This window comes from Perognathus longimembris, chromosome 12, assembly GCF_023159225.1.
Source record: "Perognathus longimembris pacificus isolate PPM17 chromosome 12, ASM2315922v1, whole genome shotgun sequence".
Classification (NCBI taxonomy): domain Eukaryota; kingdom Metazoa; phylum Chordata; class Mammalia; order Rodentia; family Heteromyidae; genus Perognathus; species Perognathus longimembris.
In genome coordinates this window covers 12773010-12793954 of record NC_063172.1, presented here as the reverse complement: position 1 = coordinate 12793954, position 20945 = coordinate 12773010, and the positions used below count along the sequence as shown (strand labels likewise).

Sequence of the window (20945 nt, the reverse complement as noted above, 5' to 3'; positions counted from 1 at the left end):
AATGTCCCCCCTTTTAACATTTTCACTATCAGCATTTCCTCCAATGAAGGAATGGAGGCACAGGAAAGTTAACTACAACAACAAACTTGTTCAAGCTCACATAGCTGGGAAGTGCCAGAGCTGGGACTTGAACCCAGGCAGTTAGTATTCAGGACCACCATGCTATACTTCTTGGCAGAAGGAACATTATGTTATCAAAAAGATGTTCACATAGACACTGAATTTTCTAGGATGCTCCATATTAAGAAGAGAAACCTAAGAGTAAGCTATAATCTCCAGGTCTTTTCAGTTCTATGCTTAGAACGTGTCTCAGATCATTCATTTCTCCCCATCTCTGATTCCTTACCCTACTCCAAGCTCCATGGTATCTTCCATTTTCATGATGAAATGAGCCCCAAGCCAGTTTCCTCACATCCATTCTTATGACCTTCACATAGCAGCGGGACGGTCTTGAGTGGTGTGATTGTATTACAACTTCACTTAAACGTCCTTAAAATAGTCCTATAGATTCTACGCAAAGACAAATCCATGTCAACATCCCCAAATCCAGGGCTGGGGATTTGACTCAGTGGAAGAGCTCTTATCTGGCAAGTCCATGGCCCTGATTTTGGTCCTCAGCTATGGGGGGAAAAAAAAGCTATAAAAGACCCAAATCCCCAAATCCTCTGCCTCTCTGATCTGCTCACACAGTTCAATCTCTAGTTCCACATTCCTTCCTATGGCTGCCTCTGCCTAGTCATGTTCTCTCTCTCTCTCTCTCTTTCTCTCTCTCTCTTTCTCTCTCTCTCTCTTTCTCTCTCTCTCCTTTTCTCTCTCTCTCTCCGCCTGCCTATGTCCACTCCATGCTATGTTCATCTGTTATTTATTCTTTTAGCACAAGGTATATCTCCTCCTTGGTATATACAATATAAATATTTATTCATTAATGTTTCTATCTATGAGTCCTCTCCTGGACTCTGTTGTTAATGTCTAGCATGGTTAGATATTGACTTACATTAGGAGCCATTAAATGAATATTTAATGAACAAATGAAGCCAAAGAGGTACACATTTGTCTTTATGACACCACTACAAATGGGAACAAGTGGAAACATACCTAGAAAAAAGAACTAGAAGAAAACTAAGCAAGAGTTGGTCTTTTGGTGACAAGATATTCTGACATTTTTTGCCTTTTCTGTGTATTATATATTTTGATTATTTCTTTCATCTTTTACTTTTTTTATTATCTTTCAGTAGTTGCTCAAAGGAGTTGCCATTTAGCAAAGCAGTTTAGAAATACATCTTGATCCACGTCACCCCTTTCAACATTCTCACCCATTCCTCCCTTACCTACCCCTTCCCTCACTCTTCTTAATTTTGTAGCATATACATTGAATTCTTGACTATGTTCTATTCTTTATTCATTTACACCTTTCTCCTCCACCCAGCCTCCCCCTCTTTTAAGTACCTGCTTCCTGGTGTTTATTTTGCTGAACTTTGCCTTCCCAAAGAATTATACTATTTGAGCTCTACCTTGAGTCTACTGTATTTCAATTAATACATTTGTATATGCTTGTGTATCATCCAGTGCATTTACTTATAAGTTTCTAAGCTAAATCTGGCTTTTGCATTTAGGGGAAAACATGCATCCTTTGTCTCTCTGGGTCTGACTTACTTCACTTAACATAATTTTTTCCAGGTCTTTCCATTTCTTTTCAAATGGTACAATATCATTCTCTCTGATGGATGAGAATTCCATTGTGTATAGATACCACATCCTTATGATTCATTTGTCCATTGAGGGGCATCTGGGCTGATTCCATACCGTGGGTATGCTATGAACATGGTTGTGCTGGTGGCTTTACTCTATCCTTGTTTGTAATCTTTTGGGTAAATGCCCAGGAAGGAAATTGTTGGAGTTTAGGGTAATTATATGTTTCATTTTTTGAAGAACCTCCACACTGCTGCTTCCCAGAGCAGTTGAACAAGTTTGGACTCCCACCAACATCTGTTATGTTTGTTGTCTTGATAATGGCCATTTGCCATTTTAACTGGGATGATGTGGAATCTCTCTCTCTCTCTCTCTCTCTCTCTCTCTCTCTCTCTCTCTCTCTCTCTGTGTGTGTCTCCCTCTTGTCTCTCATGAAGCTTGAACTCAGGATCTGGGCACTGTCCCTGAATATTTTTGCTCAAGGCTAGTGTTCTGGGGGCTGCGAATATGGCCTAGTGGCAAGAGTGCTCACCTCATATACATGAAGCCCTGGGTTTAATTCCCCAGCACCACATATATAGAAAATGGCCAGAAGTGGCGCTGTGGCTCAAGTGGTACAGTGCTAGCCTTGAGCAAAAAGAAGCCAGGGATAGTGCTCAGGCCCTCAGTCCAAGGCCCAGGACTGGCAAAAAATAAAAAAAAAAAATAAAAAGGCTAGTGTTCTACATTTTGAGACACAGTTCCACTCCTGCCTTTTAGGTAGTTAATTGGAGATAAGAGTCTCATGGACTTTTCCTGCCCAGGCTGGCTTTGAACTGTGATCCTCAGATTTCAGCCTTCTGAGTAGCTAACATTACAGCTGTGAGCTACCAACTCCTGGCTCTACGTTGTTTTGATTTGCATTTCCTTTATGGCCAGAGATGTCGAGCATTTCTTCATGTGTCTACTGGCTATTTTTACTTCTAAGAAGATTCTCTTTAGCTCATTAGTCCAGTTGTTGTCTATAAATAGTTGGTTTTCTGAGGGTTTAATATATTCTGGATATTGGGCCACAGTCTGATGTGTAGCTGACAAAAATCTTCCATTTTGTAGGCTGTCTTTTTAGCTTGTTATAATTCTAAACGAGTGGTTAAAACTTTCCTAAAGCAAACACACGATAAAGTGGAAATAATAATCACAGAACTAACCCCTGTGGTCTTCCTAGGCTTCCTCCCCACCTTCGGCCCAGCCTGGATTAACCTGTATGGCTCTCCCAGGAACCACAGTCTAATGGACGACTTCCAGGAATTGAATGAAGGCTTTGGGGAAGGTGTGTCCTTCAGGGGCAGAATCTTGGTAGAAATTGCTGTAGAAATCCTCTCAGGAGGGGCCCAGGAGTCTAAATTCTCAAAGGCCTTGAAGGAGCTGAAGTTATCCTCCAAGGGCAGAGATGCTAAATCTTCCAAAGGCTCGGGTAAGGACAAGACTGACAAAACCAATGATGGAAAACCCCAGCAGGCTTCAGACAAGACACATTCAACGGAAGTGGAGGTGGAATCTTTCGATGTGCCTCCCGAGGTAGGTCTGCACACTGCTCCTCACAACCTAACCTGATGGGAGCCTGGGTCAGAGTCAGCCTCTCCCATAGGCTCCTGACAGTACATTCCTGTGTATGTCTCATTCTCCCTGAGTTGGCCCAGTCCTGTCTTCTGTCCCTTTTTGCACACACAGTACAGCCATTGGTTCTTGATAAATTCCTTTAGAGTCTCACCAAGCATGAGTGACAAATGCCATGAGAACTCAAGGCAAGAGGCATGAAAGTGCTCTGGGGCTGTTGGATTTTGTTTAGCTCTGTTAGTCTGGAGTATGCTTTGGAAGTGTGATGGCGGAGGAGGAGAGAGAAAAAGTAGGTGACACGTGGGTATATAAGAACTGGAGAAACCTATTTTCCTTCTCCAAATCTGTGAGGAAATCACAACTGTTGGGAGCCTTTATCTCTGATGAAGGACACCCACATTTTCCTGGCCTACTTCTGTATGATGAGCAAGAGTTCTAGGGCTGCAAGGTGCATAGCAACTGTGGGTTTTCCCTCTGTGCTTCGCTTCGGGGGTGGTGATTTGTACTGAAGCAAATGAAAGAGTGTTATGTCTTGTTAGAAATAAAGGTAGTAGATTGCCACTGTCAGCCAGGCCAGATCTGCCTCTGGAAGTGTCTCTCTGGTTAACAGGGCAGGAAGTGAGAGCTCCTCTCCCAGGGCTGTCTGTCAGGTGGGCCTTGAGTTCAAATCCAAGTACCACACAAACAAGCTTTGCTCCCTGTGTCAAATTCACATAGGAAAATAAGCAGCATAACAAACACATTTTGTTTTGAAATTCTTTGAACATATATTAAGCAGCTTCCTTACCTAACAACAACAAACCCAAAGGGCTAACTCCATGGAGTTTGTGGTATAGAAGGAAAAGGGAGCTATACAGAATAAATGGAACAGGAAGTAGAAAGTGATGAGTACATCAGAAAGTACTAGTGATAGTATTTCCTGCAATGAGTGAAGAATAGATTAAAAGGTTGGTTCCCCCCAAACAGAAATAAAACAATAAAATGTTGGTCCACAAGTAAGGCAGATGGATTAAATTTGTGGCAGTCAGTGGTCACAGCCTGTGATAACTGATTTATCTCTTTATACTTATTTCTTTTGAAAAAACTATTTATTGCAAAGTTGATATATAGAGGGGTTACAGTTACATGTGTCAGGGAATAACTACATTTCCTTTTAAACAGTGTCGCCTCCTCCCTCATTCTCTCTCTGTTTTTCACCTCCTGATTTCCCTTCCCCCAAAGTTGAATATATACCTATTTCTTATAATTCTTACTTCATAGTCTCCTGGTGAGAGTTTAGTGAATGAACACATTCTGTGTTCAGAACAGAGACTAGTTTAATAAATGCTCGATAAATACCAGGTTTGTTTAATAACATTAGACAGTTCTCTTAATCTGTCATTAGACTCTGTCAGTTCACTCACTCATTTCTGAGGGAGTATAATAAGAGCAACTTCCTCCTTGTGTAGTTGGGAGAGTCACATAAGAAAATGTAGTCGAGTTCTTAACCCTACATCTAGAATGCTGTGAGTTTCGTGAATACTAACAGTAATCAGCTGAAGGTATGCCACCAGAAGGGGGAGCTGTTTTAGTTGGGCCTTTCGGTGTACAGGATTAGAACATCCATTCAAAGCTGTTGCAGTGTTTATGATGACTATTTATGGGGCTTCTATGAGTAGGTTGTTTACCAGGTGTTCCCATGAATGATATAGTTTCTGTCCCCTCTCCTTGCGTGGGCCCTACTAACGGTGCAACTTATATCACAGATAAGGGAAGAGACAGCCAGAGAATGGACGTGCCTTGCCCACAGTCCACCAGGGAGGAAGTTATAGTTGGGATCTGAGAAAAGTCATGGATGGCTGCAGTGGGCAAAATTTCACTTTCTGGCTCCCAGGTCGGCCTTTCTCTACAGTCTCTTAATAGCGTCTACACTCCTGCCAGAGAGTAGACCCAGCCTTGGGAAGGCGAAATAAAGGCTGGTTTGTAGATAGTGGGTAGAGAGCATGACCAAGCTCCAGCACAATGCCCTCACCCTGCCCAATGGTTGATGGTCAGCAGAAACATTTCCTGGGGTTTCCAGCCCCACAGGCGCTCCTCAAAGGCCTCTGTGCTGATGATCTGAGGCTCTCCGAGAGCCCTCGTCCAGGGCTCATGTTCGCATGGGGCTCTCAATCCTTGGGCTCACAATTGCTTTGTTCCCTTAGAGCCACTGCCAATCATAAAACCAAGAATCCCAGACCGTATAAAGCTCACTTATGATATCTGCTCAGAAATGGGATGACATTTCGGGCTGGAGCAAGACTCAAATGCCTGAAAAATAACTATTCTCTATCAGTAAGTCACTGGTGAAAAATTGTGCGTGATGGCTCTCGTCCTGTGGCCTGTCATCGTCCAGTCTTCCAGACTGTAGACTCCTTGACACAGCTACTTCCGTAAAGGCTAAGGCTGACGATTAAACTGACTTTAACTTTCTAGGTGACCCAGGGAAGCCCCTAATTTCTTGGAGCGTTAGTTTATTGAGGTAGAAGGTGGAGACTGGAGGAGATGAGCTCTAGAGTCCTAAATAGAAAAGCAGGAGTCATATGTTCCTTCCATCAGCGCCCGCAGCACGTATGGCCCTGGATGTGCATGATTGATTGACTGATTGACTGATGGATGCTTATCTAAGGGTGCCTAGCCCTCTCCCCTTTTATCTGACTTTGCTCAGTACTTTAGGAAGTCGTCTTTGACTTTAGGTCACCAGAAACCTACTCATGATAAAAAATAATAATAATAATAACAAACCATTTGTGAAGGTTACTAGACAACTTCAGGCTCCTGCCCCCTCACTTTCCTTATCTTTAAAATGAGAATGGTTCCGATTTGACCTCTCAAAGTTGTGAAGGGGAACAAACTAGATAATATATATGAGCACCTATATAAACCATAAAGTTACACTCACAGGTAAAAGTATAACGCTGTGACTCGCAGTATCTCATTGTAAAAGTTTCTGTTTCTAGAAGCCTAGTCAATGGAAGGTTCCATACCAAGCTCACTTTCAGACACAAAAAAAGAGCATTTTCTATATGTTAAGGTGGCAGCTGCAAAGGTTGGGCCTGCATCATTCTATGCAAGCAGCTGAGTTTGGAATGTTGTTTGTGGGTTGTGATTGCGACCTGTCTGACTAGTGAAGAATGACTGCAGCACGGTACTCAAATGCTTATAAATGATGCTGGACATGGTCAACATCACGGATTTAATTTGTTAGGGAGAGAAATTTTTGTTAAGCAATGGGCACAATCTTATTTAGCGATTATTTTTCTCTTTGTAGATTATACCAGAAAAATACGAAGAATTTTTACTCTTTGGAGCCTTTTTTGAGGCTACCATGATTGACCGGAAGATTGGAGACAAGCCCATTAGCTTTGAAGTTTCTATCGGTAAGGACACTGATTGGCACACACCTCTTTTTTGAATAACCTACTTGGGGCTCTACTTGAAGATGAAACTCAGAAATCAACACTTCCTTGACTGTGCTAGTGTCAGTATATTAAGGACATACTTATTTTCATACTTTAGAAGAAGGGCTAAGAGTGTAGAAATAGATTCACAGAGACCTGGATTAGTCATCCTTGTTCTATCATTCCAGGTTCCCTTAATTTCCCCAAATCTTTGTTTCTTTGTTTACAAAGTAGAAATAATAATAACTCCTCACAGTTAATGAAGTAACATAGAAAGCACCACACATCCAGTTGATGCTATTATTAGAATTAATATTATATATGCGATATTATATATTATAATATATGATATAATATAATCACACATTATATAATATATAATATGTATGTAAGTTAAGGGAGCTGGGTGATCACAAACTTGTGATTCCAGATCTTCTCTGGTATAAACAAAACCAAACAGGTCTGCAGTATGGCTCTCTCTGGGGCTTTTCCAAAAGTACTTAATGTTTACCTTAGTCTTTTTTTTTCCAGTTCTGGGACTTGAACTCAGGGCCTAAGTATGGTCCCTGGCTTTGTTTTGCTCAAGGCTAGCACTCTATCACTTGAGCCACAGACCCACTTCTAGCTTATATATATATATATATATATATATATATATATATATATATATATATATATGGCTTAGGAATCGAACCCAGGGCTTCCTGTATATGAGTCAAGCACTCTACCACTAGGCCATTTTCCTTACCCTACCTTAGTCTTTTTAAACATTTGAAATCAGACTGAAAAATGGTATGAATACGATAGCAGGGTTGTCTATTCTTATACAAAGGTACTTGGAGTATATAAGCTACTCTGTTTGCTTCATCTGGTCTCTCCTCCCCTCCCTACTGTTTAAAACATGATATAAAGCCCTGGGTTCGATTCCTCAGCACCACACATATAGAAAAGGCCAGAAGTGGCGCTGTGACTCAAGTGGCAGAGTGCTAGACTTGAGCAAAAAGAAGCCAGGGACAGTGCTCAGGCCCTGAGGCCACGCCCCAGGACTGGCAACAAAAACAAAACAAAGCAATAAAACATGATATAGTCCTTGTAGAGTTTCCCAAGAAGTCTTTCCTTAGAGGAGAATTGATTTGGGAAAGGTATTCATGTTTTTTACTAAGTGAGAAAGTTGGATTACAAAATATATCCTGAATGATCCTTTAGCAACATCTCTATGTAAAAATCTGGTGGGATAGACAGTAAGATGTTAAAATGGTTATTCTATAATAAAAAAGTATTTTTCTCTTGGTTGTGTTTTCTTTTTTTTTTTTTTAAAGGAATTTTCTGTGTCCTGTAACATTTTATTTATTTATTTTTTTGCCAGTCCTGGGGCTTGGACTCAGGGCCTGAGCACTGTCCCTGGCTTCTTTTTGCTCAAGGCTAGCACTCTGCCACTTGAGCCACAGCACCACTTCTGGCCGCTTTCTATATATGTGGTGGTGGGGAATTGAACCCAGGGCCTCATGTATATGAGACAAGCACTCTTGCCGCTAGGCCATATCCCCAGCTCCTTGGTTGTGTTTTCAATATTTTAAATTTAATTGGATTTTATTATTACTGTCTTTAAGTAGTGATCCAAAGGGATGCTATTGTCAAGTTTCTTTATTCTCTTCACTCCCTCTCTTCATCTTGAGATTTATTTCCTGTAGTTGGGAGGACGTGACCTTGGATCCTTCAGGCGCCCCTTGCTGACACCAGGCCCCTCTTCCCTTGCTCCTACCTCTGCAGGGAATTTTGGGAACCTGATCGATGGCGGGTCCCATCATGGGAGTAAGAAGAGGCCAGCTGAGTCTGCTGAAGAAGAGAGCCTTTCTCTGCTACACGAAGGAGAAGGGGATGTGGCGCAGGACGCGGCCGTCTCCATGGCCTCCACCACTCACCCAGAGAAGCCGCTGGTGACAGAAGGGAACAGGTAGGAGGTGCTTCCCCTCCCACCCCCCAACCCCCTCCCAGAAGGACACAGCCAAGATTTCTGATTGGGGGGGGGGGATTCTGCTCTGCCTGGTAGTAGAAATGGTTTCATCCTGTCCTTTTCTAAATTCAGAACCAGCATTTGTGTGTGTGTCACTTATGGGAACAAGACACAAACAGGAGCAACACAGTCCATCCCTTCTCTACTAAGCATCCAACCCAAGGACTCTCCTGAGCCACACCACTCCTTGGCTCCCTGTGGCTTTTAGCATTGATTTCAGAGGCCAAAGCTTGTGGACTCAGCCCCAGCCGACTTCTCCACCCTCATCTCCAGTCCCCAAACTCCGCCTTTCCTCTGGTCATACACTCCCCTGGGAAGTTCTTCAAATGTCTGACTCTTTGAACACCCTCCTCCCGCTGATTGGTAACAAGCTCCTCTTCAGCCAATGCCACCCCCCCTCCCCCGAACCTTTGAGAATTAGCTCCAATTTCCTCCCACATTCCAGGACTTTCTGTATGTACCTTCAGTGATTCCACTGAATGGAGATGGGTTTACTTGTCTGTCTCCCCTGCAAGCCTGTGAATATGTTGGAGGCAGAGACGGGGCCCCTTGCCATTTTATCTGCCTGGATCATAGAAGGAGCTCATATGTTTTTGGATGAGCTAAAGAGTTAATGGGACTGGATTGGGCACAGAGTTTTGTGGGAGCAGTGAGAAGGGGTGGGTGGGTGACTAACCCTCCTGGAGATGAGATAAAAAGTCGGAAAAGATCACAAGAGAGGTGCCATTCTAAAGAAAAAGAAGAGACTTGAAAGACAGAGGGAGAGTATTTGGGACAAAGTAGAGGGGATTAAATAAAATAATCTTAGCTGTTTTCCCCTTGTCATTTTTTTTTGAGAATTCTCTGCATTTCCTGAACCCTGTCCAGTCTATGGACCCCATTCTGGGTCACCTTTAGGGCTTCTTTTAGCTCCCTGGCAGCCTAACTCGGTTTGCCGATGTATGTATTCTAGGCTTTCTACTTTGACGAAGTTTATGCATTTCCAGTTCATGAGCTTGGTCAGGGTTGGGGAATAAAATTGGAGCTGAACACATCCAATGATGGATTGTCCTAATTTCCCAGAATTCAGGATCTTCCCTTGCTCAAAGTCATACGATTAGGTCTGTGTCAGGGCAGCCATTCAAACTGGCTGTCTACTCTTTCTCCTCGCAGTGAGGCACCCTTCCACCTGCTCTTTTCCATCTGTACTGCAAGTAACCTAAGAAGCTACTGATCCTTGCAGACTTAGGATGATAGAGAACTCCAAGGATGCAGTGTAAAGGTCCTCAGCATCATTAGCATGAAATGGTCCAAACCACAGAAGTGTTGGCCACTATACAATAGTGAGTGGAAATGTATTCCATTGTAGGATAATTGGAGAAGAGAGTAAATAAGGAGAGATTTAGCATCTAACCTTTGTCCTGCTATAACGACAACCAGAGTTTCTTCCAAGATCCCATTTGGCTCCTTTTCTAGACCGACACCTGCTGGTTTGTTTTCTTCCCAGCCATCCAGGGAGCCCATTGCTAAAGCTGCCAACTCTCTCATTCTTTGCCTACTTCAGAAGAAATTTGGGTTGGAGAACAAAAAAGAACAACGATTTATTCTTTACAGCTATAGTTCTCTTTAGCTCTTTGGAGATGGAAAAAAAGCTTGTTGTTTTTTTTTCTCTCTCTCTCTCTCTGCCTCTGTTTCTGTCTGTCTGTCTGTCTTCTGTCTCCTCTGCTCTATCACTACAGGATGATTCCCAACACTGGGCTCACTGTCAGCACTACCTGCCCTGCCACACTCGTTCCAAACACTTTGTTCCAGCTTCTCTTCCACAGTTCTCTTCCACAGTCCCAGGTGTCTGTGAGAATGTTACAAAGCAGCTGGGGGAAACCTGGTCAAGAAGATGGTTGTCAAAACACAGGGAATTCCTAAACATTTGCTACATCTCTCCCATCCTGTCTGCCTTCACACCCATCCTTTCCTTCTGGGGAAATAAAGCTATACATTAATCTGTTCTTTTAAGTCTCCCACCTCACCTCATCGACTGTCTCTCCCATCAGAATGTTAAGTATATCCACTTGCACTCTCAGCCATTCCCTGGGGCTCCACATTATCCCTCTTGAGCTACTTTGCTATTACCCTAGCTCCTTCTTAGCCAAGCGGTTCACTTGTATAATTAGACCAAGGCTTGGCAATTAAGTATTGGGTGATAGAAGGGTGCATGGATGGATGGATAGTTGAAAGGAGAAAGCGAGGAGGGGAAGAAAAGAAGGAAGGAAGGAAGGAAAGGAAGGAGGGAAAAAGGCAGAAGGAAGGAAGGAAAGAAGGGAGAGAGGGAGTGAGGAAGGAGTAAGGGATGAAGGAAAGAATGAATAAATGAATGAAGGAACAAAAAGAAAGAAAGAGAAAATGCTAAGCCATAGAACATTGAAATGTAGTTCAAGGCGCATGCCTTCACCTTCATTAATGATATCATGACCTTGCATTTCTCTAACAGACACATCCATACCTAGCATACTGAAAAATAGATGGCCCTGTCTTTTCCCTCCATCCATTTAAAGCCTCTCTGCAGAAGGCTTTTCTGGTGATGAACCTGGTCCTCTGATGATCACTTCTAAGCTTTGCCTCAGGTTTAATGGTAGTGTTAATGCCCCTCATTACAGACTCATGACCTCTTATTGTTCACAGCTCATGCTTTCCCAATTACAGACTAAGGACAGAGTTAACAGTTGGACGGTCTTGTCCCCATCCTCTCCCACCCCACCAGAATATAGAGGACACAGACCTGTGGTTGGAATTGCCTGCCAATATGAATTTCCAATTGACGTCTAGACCTACTGTGCTTTCACAGGAATTACAACTATTTGCCATTTGAGGCCAAGAAGCCCTGTGTGTCCTTCCTCAGCACCTGGGGAGACCAGACCTTCCGGCTGCACTGGTCCAACATGCTGGAGACAATGGCAGATCTCCTCGTGCGTAACTTCACATGCCTGGGCTTTGCAGATTAGCACCCGGGGTAGAAAGGGGCTGGGGGAAAAGAGACTTGTTTCCATTCCATTAGAGGGGCTGGACCTCGTTTGAATACAACTGAATGAAGGCTGCTGCATTTCATGGCTTCCACCGGGTGGACCAGAAGAATGGGAACACTTCTGACAAAATTCCTGCACTTTAAATCAAATTACGCACATTCAAGTCCTTTTTTTTCTCCTTCCTCCTGGGACATATACTAGCAACGGGCTAATCCTTTAATCTCTAAAAGGCAGGGTTGAAGGCATTCTTATAAAACTGTTTTCAACTTGTCTTTTCCCCCTATATCCACAGTTTTATTGCTCACTCTTAGACCCCATCCGGCTTCATTGGAGTACATGCTGAGGAAAGAACAAAATTCTCCCTGCAATTTGCTTTCTAATCCCAATTGTATAAAACTGTCTCTGTCCATGGTATTCCAGGCATCGGGAGGGCTGGTTGGGGTCCCACTATGTGTGGATGACAGTTTGTAAGGCTGGTCTCGAATCTTCTGCAGTCAGAGTACATAGTTCATCTCTAAGAGTCTTGAAAAAATAAATCAGAATTTTCTTGAGAGACCACCGTAGCCTTTAGCACTAATTTTGAATTTCTTTCTCGCAGTCAGGACCCCTTCTCACAGGGCTGACATGACTGATGTTCAAACTCCCTACCATGTTGTGGGAGATACTGTAACTATCCCATTTTACAGATGAAGAAACTGAGTATAAAAGGGCTCACTTGTAAGTGCTGGAGCCTGGATTTAAACCCAGGTTTTCTAACTAAGAGCCCAAATCTTAAACCACTGCATAGGGATACCTTTTTGTCTAGTGAAGGCAAAAAGAGGGAGCAAGTGTCCCAGCCTCTAGACTTTGGCATGGGTTAGAAAACGTCCATTTTGTAAATTTTCATAAAGCAATGTTAGCATGGACATTTTCTTTGGGTACTGTTTCCCTCTGAGCTAATGATTGGACTCTTAGGATGTAGACCAAAAGGAAAAATGCAGTTGTGAAATATACAAGCATAGTCACAACCTGCCTATACCCTCAGAAGAATGAGTAGCCCTTTCATTTCAAGGTTCATTCAACATCATTATATTAGGATATAAAATGGACTTGAACACTGCTTTTGAAATTTTTGGTAATTATATCTATTCACTCTACATTACTATGTATTTCCCATGACATTATATTTCCCTATAGAGTAGACGCTAAACAGATGGTATCCAGTTAGGGAGTGGATCTGTGACAGAAACAACAAGTGAGCAACACAGGAGATGATGTGTATCTGAACCAGTTCTACATAGAAAGGGAAGGCTCAGTGTTAAGATCACAGTAGCATTTCCAGTTTATGCACAAGAAAAGGAGAGAACTCTTCCTTCATTTCCAAAGCCACAATAATAACCAAATATTATTTCTGGGATGTTACAATAATCAGTTTACAGTCAATATCTCTACTAAAACTCTCATCCATCCATCCCTGTGGTTTGTTTTCAGGAAGAAAGCATAGAAGAAGTGAGAGAACTACTCAAGATTTCCCAGGAAGCCCCAGAAGAGAAGATGAAGCAAGCGCTGACTGACTTCATCAACCAGAGCAGGTAGTGGGCTCCGTGGAGCTGCGTGTGTATGGAATCAGCTTTGAATTACCTTGAGAAGATAGTCAGTTTCACATGCATTCAGAGGAATACTTTATAATATTACATCTGTTGTTATTTTGTCTAGTAACTTAACTGTTGGCTTGTGAGCTTGGTACTGCTTCCTGGCAGTATAAAACTGAAGCATAAACCAAAGGGGAGACGTCATAAAGACAGACGTTTACAGCAATGTTTCATCAAACAGCAACAGAAATCCTCACAGTATTTAGGCCAGGCACAGGGTTTTGCATTGCATAGATACTCATGACCATTTTCACAAATAGATACTATATATCAATCATTACTTAATCACATTTTCCACACAGCACATTAGTAAGTGCCATTTAAAGACTCTTATTCCAGGCAGTAAGAAATAAAATTTAAAAACAGTATAATTATTGATTACTGAGTTACAAATGATCCCCAAACTCAGTAGCTTAACACACTATTATCTCAGTTTCTGGGTGTCAGGATCCAGGAGTGGCTCATCTGGATCCTCCAGGCATTGACTTGTAATGGAGTCATTTCTGGGTCCCCCCTGGGCTGCAGCATTCATTTCCAAGAGCATTCATGTGGTTATTTATGGAATTTGGTTCTCGCGTTCCTTGCTAGCTATTGGTTGGGGGCCACCCTCAGTTCCTCGCCCTGTGAGGGCCTCTCCAAGCTGCCACTCATGATGTGGTAGATTGCTTCCTCAGAGGGTGCAGGCAGAGTCTGATAGGATGAGCCGGCAAGTCACAGTCTACAGTAACCATCACTCTGGACACATTCTCTTAGAAGCAGGCCACTACATGAAGCCTGAATTTGAAGGGAAGGGATCAATCATCCAGTGATGGGAATTGCAGGAGGAGGAACACAGGGGTGTGTTGGGGAGGGGGGGGAAGTTTCTCCTTAGAGGCCACTCACCCCATGTGGAAACAACTTAGACCAACTCTTGAAATTCATTAATCCAAGTCTTGAGCTGAAATGAAATATTGCCAAAGTGGAATTAACAGAAAGTGAAGACAAACACTGTGAAATGTAAAGACCAGTAGACAGGCAGTAGTTAAGCCTGGCGTTCTGCTTTTTAAATTCTGTCTTGTCTCTCAACTTAAAGTAAAACTGGCTGGGTTTTACTTTGTACAAAAAAAAGTGCAAGAGAATTATTGTATGGATTTTGCTGCCTTTATTTTTGCATCATAAAAGCAATGTAAAAATTTAAAGAAACAATACATCAAAAAATAAATATATAAACAAAAAGCAATATAGACTAGTGACACTGTTGCTGAGAGCTACATGCTATCTGCAATTCCCTATGTCTTTTGAAAGCCTCATATAGTTTTAGGATCCATTTGTGAATTCAATAATTTTATCCTATTAGAGGATTACTTGAAGGTGACAATTAATTTCTCCCCTTTTCTTCAAGTTTTCAATCAACTGAAAAAGTACAAGCTTTAAAGATTAGAATGTTTTATAGTTGGTAAGTCTGGATTTGAGAAAGCAGATTGAACTTGAAGAACATAAAGGCAAGAGAAAGAAATAAAAAGAATTCAAATAGGGAAAGAGTCAATTTATCCATCTGAAGATGATATGATTTTATACTTAAAAGACTAAGGATTCCAACAGAAAAAGCGCTGATAAACTTTTAGAAATGTAGCAGAATATAAAATTAACATATGCAAATAACTAGCTTTTCTACATACCAATGAACAGGAAGAGGGTGGGGGGGGGAATCATTCACAACAGCCTCAAAAATTTGGAGGAATAAACCCAAGTAGCTGAAAGATCTCTACAATGAAAACTATAAAATCTTGAAGAAGAAACCAAAAAGTAGAAAGAACTCCTAAGCTCATGAATTGATAGAATTAGTATTGTGGAAATGGTTATAGAAGCAATCTACAGACTCAAAGCAATCTCCATCAAAAATCCCCATGTCATTCTTTATAGAAACAGAAATTCAATTGTAAAATTCATATGAAAACAGAAAAGGTCACAAATAGCAAAAGTAATTCTGAGCAAAAAGAACAATGCTAGAAGTCTCATAATACTAAAAGCAAATATTATACTAAAAGCAAATTTTTAGGAAACTCTTATCATATGTTAACATAAGATGAAGAAAAACTGCTTTGCTATGTGTGTGCTTTTCAAAATGAATTTTGATAGCAATTTCAATAGATACGCATTGAGAAAAATGTGGAAAAATATTAATTCCTCAAAACTCGTGAAGGATCTGAATGTGTCCAATTCCCGTTTTAAAAAGTTAGTGCAAGGGGCTGGGAATATGGCCTAGTGGTAAAGTGTTCACCTCATATACATGAAGCCCTGGGTTCAATTCCTCAGCACCACATACATAGAAAAAAGCCGGAAGTGGCGCTGTGGCTCAAGTGGCAGAGTGCTAGCCTTGAGCAAAAAGAAGCCAGGGACAGTGCTCAGGCCCTGAGTCCAAGCCCCAGGACTGGCAACCAAAACAAAACAAAGAAACAAAGAAAAGTTAGGGCATCATTGCTTAATCCAAAATTAAAATCTGCGTTGTGTGGCTGAACTCATCACCTTCCCATTGTATCACAGAAAGCGTATTCGCAAATCTTTGGAATCACATAAACGAATTTTTCACTAAGTAGGCTTTAAAATGGGTTTTCTTCTCTTTCAGTGCCTTTATCTCTGAAGCAGAAAAAAAGCCCAAGATGCTGAATCAAACCACTTTAGATAAGAAACGACTTACGCTCTGTTGGCAGGAGCTGGTACGTGCAAAGCTATTTATACTTTGAACAGAGTTAAAACATGTACTTCAGAAATAAACCTCATGAATGGGGTGTAGGTCATAGGCCAGTTACAGACAAGGGTTAAAGGACATAGCTTTGTGTGATGTAGAGACAAAACAGGCAGGGGAATATATTGAACTGGAAAGGAGCTGGCATTAATTTAAGGTTTACAGGCATGAGTTAGAAATCTGCCAGTCCTGGTTCCTGTTCAGATATTCCTGCATTTTCTTGACATTTCTATTTTGTTAAGGGTGTAGACCTTTCACTTGATTGCTCCACAAACCAACAGACCAAACGAAGCTTAAGTTCCTTTCCTTGGGAATTGTGTTAAACACGGCTAACACTTCTTGAGAATGGAGCAGTCACGAATGCCCTTCTGTGTTCTGAGACCTGCACAGGCTCAGTCCTTGTTGTGTGATCAATGACTAAGAAATCCCAGACCAAATCAGACCCTGGCGTCTCCCCTAGAAACTTCCATTGCAGCCATAGCACCAAGGGACATTTTGTGTGAGGCTCTGATAAATCTGAAAGGCAAAATTAAAAAAAAAAAAAGCTATCTCTTAAACTTTTCAGGGATATCTTAAAGATATGAGCGAATCTTAGAAAGATGAAATCTGTTTTTAAAGGTCACAGCTAGTTCATAGAAGTCCAGAGACTTCTACGTCATTCATCCTTCTTTCCAGAATGTTTTTCTGTCCCTCAAAACACACAAGGGAGGCTGGATCCCACCATCCATAAGATCTTCCTTAGCTTATCTGGCTGAGGTATTGACTCTGAAGTTACCCCGGACTACAGTGTTTCCATATCTTTGTATTAGCTATGTGTTGTTCCTGTATTGGTCCCCAGCTATGTTTATCTCTCCGGCTAGAAGCCTATGTGTCAGTGTTGAACCTTTGGCCCTCACCTTTAACAGCCAATGTGACCCCAGGTCCTTAAACACTCTAGAACTTTGAACTTCCCTGGAGAATCACTGCCTTAATTGCATTTCTTCACATCTCTGGCCTAGACTTTCCAGTTGACTTCCTCCAATCCATCTTTCATACTGCAACCAGACATTTCCAAAGCAAAGTAGCATTAGAGTACTTTAAAAATCATTGGAGTCTCTCGGTCACTCATAGGGAAAAGTCCATATTCCTTTTACATGATACACGGGGCTTCACAGCCTAAAACCTCAGCCTTCTTCCCTACTTTGCGTTTCCCATCTATCTATATATCTGTGCACCAATATTTATGGAGTCATGCTGATTATCTGTGCATGCGATTCCCCCCCTTGGTCTGGGGTGTCTTTTAACTTTTCAACATCTGCTGAATTCTATTCACTTTTTTTTTTTTTTTTTTGGCCAGTCCTGGGCCTTGGACTCAGGGCCTGAGCACTGTCCCTGGCTTCTTCCCGCTCAAGGCTAGCACTCTGCCACTTGAGCCACAGTGCCGCTTCTGGCCGTTTTCTGTATATGTGGTGCTGGGGAATCGAACCTAGAGCCTCGTGTATCCGAGGCAGGCACTCTTGCCACTAGGCTATATCCCCAGCCCTCTATTCACTTTTTAAAATTTGCTTTTTAAGACTTTTATGAAGTCTGTCTTTGTCCCTGTATGGCTCTGCGATGCTTTGTACACCTAAATACTTGCATATATTACTTTCTCTTACTAATTCTGTCCAAGTCTCAGGGAAAAGGTAGCATTGGATCTCACCCCTGTCCCAGGCCATAGCTCCTACCTGATAGGGAGCAGGTGTTCAGTTCTTCTGGTCAGCATTATCAGTAGGTTTCCTGTGTACCCAGTACTAGGCTAGGTTCTAAGGACCCAAACCTAAGAGTTCCTAGTGCTTGTCTCTGATGACCTTTTACATGGACTGGTCTATTTATTCTACAGATATTTATTTACCACCTGCTGGGTTCTGGGAATATGCTAGGGGTCACTGCTAGGTAGCAGTGTTACCCTCGGGCAAGGAGGGTACAAGGTAAGAACTAGACAGAGGAAATCCCTGTCCCAGTGAAGCTTCCATTCTAACAGAGAAGACAAAAGATAGACAGCTAAGTAAAAAGCACACAGAAGTGATGGAAAAGTTTAAAAGCCACAGCACACAGGAAAATGTGGGGAAATGCTATAAGGATGGTACGGAAGTTGAAGCTATGTGGCATCTTGGAAGACCACTTGATCAAGAGGAAGCTCCCAGTAGTCCCGCCATAGGTCCACCATCTTGATGTGCTCTAGGACCAGTGTACCCAGGGCATAGTGGATGTGATAAGAAAGGATGTGATAAGAAGAGGCAGGGAGAAGGCAAGCAGGGCAAAGCCAGTTATGTATAGGCTCTAGGAGGCATTGCAAACAGTTTGGGTTTAATCTCTCAAGCACATAACTATAGACTAAATAAATGAACACGAACAGCCCTTTACTATTTTGACTACTCTAATGAGCTACAGGCAGCATTTGTCAGATGTCGTCTCCTTGAGCTGGAACCCAGGCATGAGGACGAAGTAGTGACTGTGCCAGTCTGGACTCTACCACTCTGAAGCTGCGCTTGCTGTCGCCCCTGCCTTAAAATCAGATGCTTATACGCCATTTGTGAGCTCACTGGAAAAAAAAAAAGGAACTAAGGATTCATCTGGTGGCTGGAAAATTGGCTAGCAGAGAGCAGTAACTCAGTAGAATATAGTCACCGTTATTAAAGATCAGAGAACTGAGATTCGGGTCCTGTCTCACAAAGCCATGTACGTTGACCCGCCTCTGTCTCCTCCCAGCTTCTCATGGGTCGTGGAGGCAGAGATGGTCTCCCATGTGTCCATATTCCCCTACAGTCTCTACTAAATGGACAGCATGTGCAGAGTGAGAGCTCCAAGCAGCCTTCCTGGTGGTTCAACGTGGGCCTACCAGTTCCTTCAGGACTCATCAGCCACAGTGCTGTGTTGGTCATCTAGCTTTCTAGAAAGATCTACATTGATGCTTGTCGTGCTTTAGGAGGCGATGGCTAAGGAAGCCAAAGAGATCATTCAACCGCAGAAGAAAAAGTTATCTCTTGACGAAATGATCCGTGCAGCCCAGGACATTGTGGAGAAAATCCGCTTTCTTGTTGATGAGGTAAGAAGCTGTTCGGGCTAAATGTGAAGGGTTTTTTTTGTTTGTTTGTTTTTTTCTGAACTCTTCTCAGTGAAGGCAAAGGAACAAAGATGGATCAATGGGTTTGTTTTTGTCTTATTTTCTTTTTCCTAGGCCCCGCCGAGCTGAGCTGTCAATATTTCTTTGGGGATGGGAGAAGAGATTTTAGAATTAAGCCAAATTGGGCTGGGGATATAGCCTAGTGGCAAGAGTGCCTGCCTCGGATACCCGAGGCCCTAGGTTCGATTCCCCAGCACCACATATACAGAAAACGGCCAGAAGCGGCGCTATGGCTCAAGTGGCAGAGTGCTAGCCTTGAGCGGGAAGAAGCCAGGGACAGTGCTTAGGCCCTGAGTCCAAGGCCCAGGACTGGCCAAAAAAAAAAAAAAAAAAGAATTAAGCCAAATATGTAGGGATTTATTGATTTAAAAAATTAATCCTGAGCATTTAGCAGAGCAAAGGGCATGATTAAAGTCAAAATAAGCATTTTGATGCCACCATCCTTGACAAGTTTTCAACTGTAGGAGGATTTAAATGCATGTCCGGTAAAGGTCAAACATCATCTCATCTTAAAATTAGTCATAAACAGTGCCTTCTAGAATGATCACCACAAGGCTTTTGTAGTTATGCTTTTGTCATATGCTGAAGCTTTTTTAAAGCCTGGCAATGTGTAGAAATGCCTTAAACTGGGTTTTATAGGGTAAAGTGTTCGGGGCGAGGTACGATTTTATTGCTTCAGTGTGGTTCTTGAAAGCTATAATTCTTGTCTCAAGTCAATCCTTTCCTAGATGTGTATTCAATCCTTTCCTAGATGTGTATTAATCAGTGAAGCAGGCAGGCACTACACAAAGAATTTTAATAAGAATTCAGAATATCTGAAGTAGGCATTGAGCCTTCAGGTCTGTGAACCACCTGGGCCTGGGCCAGGAAAACCCATCCAATACCTCTGTTCTTGTATTGGACAGAAGGGATGGATGTTCCTCCTGGGTGCCAACTGTACATGAGTGTCAAAGCAAGACAGAACACCTGCTTCTACCAGGAGTGTGAAAGCTGCATGCCTCCTTTTGTTCAGATAGTTATGTTAGTTCAGAAATGTGTGCTTCAAAGACAATGGTCTACTTAGAATGGAGGACTGAGTTTCCTGACTTAATTAGCTCAAATTTAAAATCTAATTTTGTGTGCAATTTAGGTGAGTTCCCCCCAAAAAAACCCCGCTGAAAATGGAGCTATGTTTGGCACTTAGGCACTTGTGTTATTTCTGGTCTTGTCTTTTCATTTGAATATTCTGGAAATATTACTGCTTAGGAGGTCTAACACTTTATAACCGGATCATTGCTTGCATATTCAAAAAGAATCCATGGGGAGTTGTAGAAGCAGATGTTTGTTCTACAGATGGAGAAAAGTAGGCAATTAACGATATTAAATCAGCTGGGCACTGGTGGCTCACACCTGTAATCCTAGCTACTCAGGAGGCCGAGATCTGAGGATCATAATTAAAAACCGCCCTGGCAAAAAAAAAAGTCTGTGAGATTCTTTTCTACAATGAGCCACCAAAAAGCCAGAAGTAGAGCCGTGACTCAGTGGTAGAGTGCTAGCCTTGAGCAAAATCGCTCAGGGATAGGGCCCAATCCCTAAGTTCAAGCCAGAGTACTGGGAAGAAAGGAAGAAAGGAAGGAAGGAAGGAAGGAAGGAAGGAAGGAAGGAAGGAAGGAAGGAAGGAAGGAAGGAAGGAGAGAGAAGGAGGGAAGGAAAGAAAAGGAAAAAGGAAAGGAAAAGAAAGGAAAAAG

At 42.3% G+C, this 20945-nt stretch overlaps 1 protein-coding gene across 1 annotated transcript in view; it reads left to right on the top strand.

The window, feature by feature from the left end:
• Fer1l6 (fer-1 like family member 6) overlaps window positions 1–20945 on the top strand; it is a 107645-nt gene that overhangs the window by 15842 nt on the left and 70858 nt on the right. Inside the window, 7 exon segments of the mRNA XM_048358755.1 lie at window positions 2894–3246; window positions 6575–6683; window positions 8475–8658; window positions 11540–11660; window positions 13188–13288; window positions 15954–16044; window positions 19021–19140. Coding sequence (XP_048214712.1) covers window positions 2894–3246; window positions 6575–6683; window positions 8475–8658; window positions 11540–11660; window positions 13188–13288; window positions 15954–16044; window positions 19021–19140 — 1079 coding nt within the window.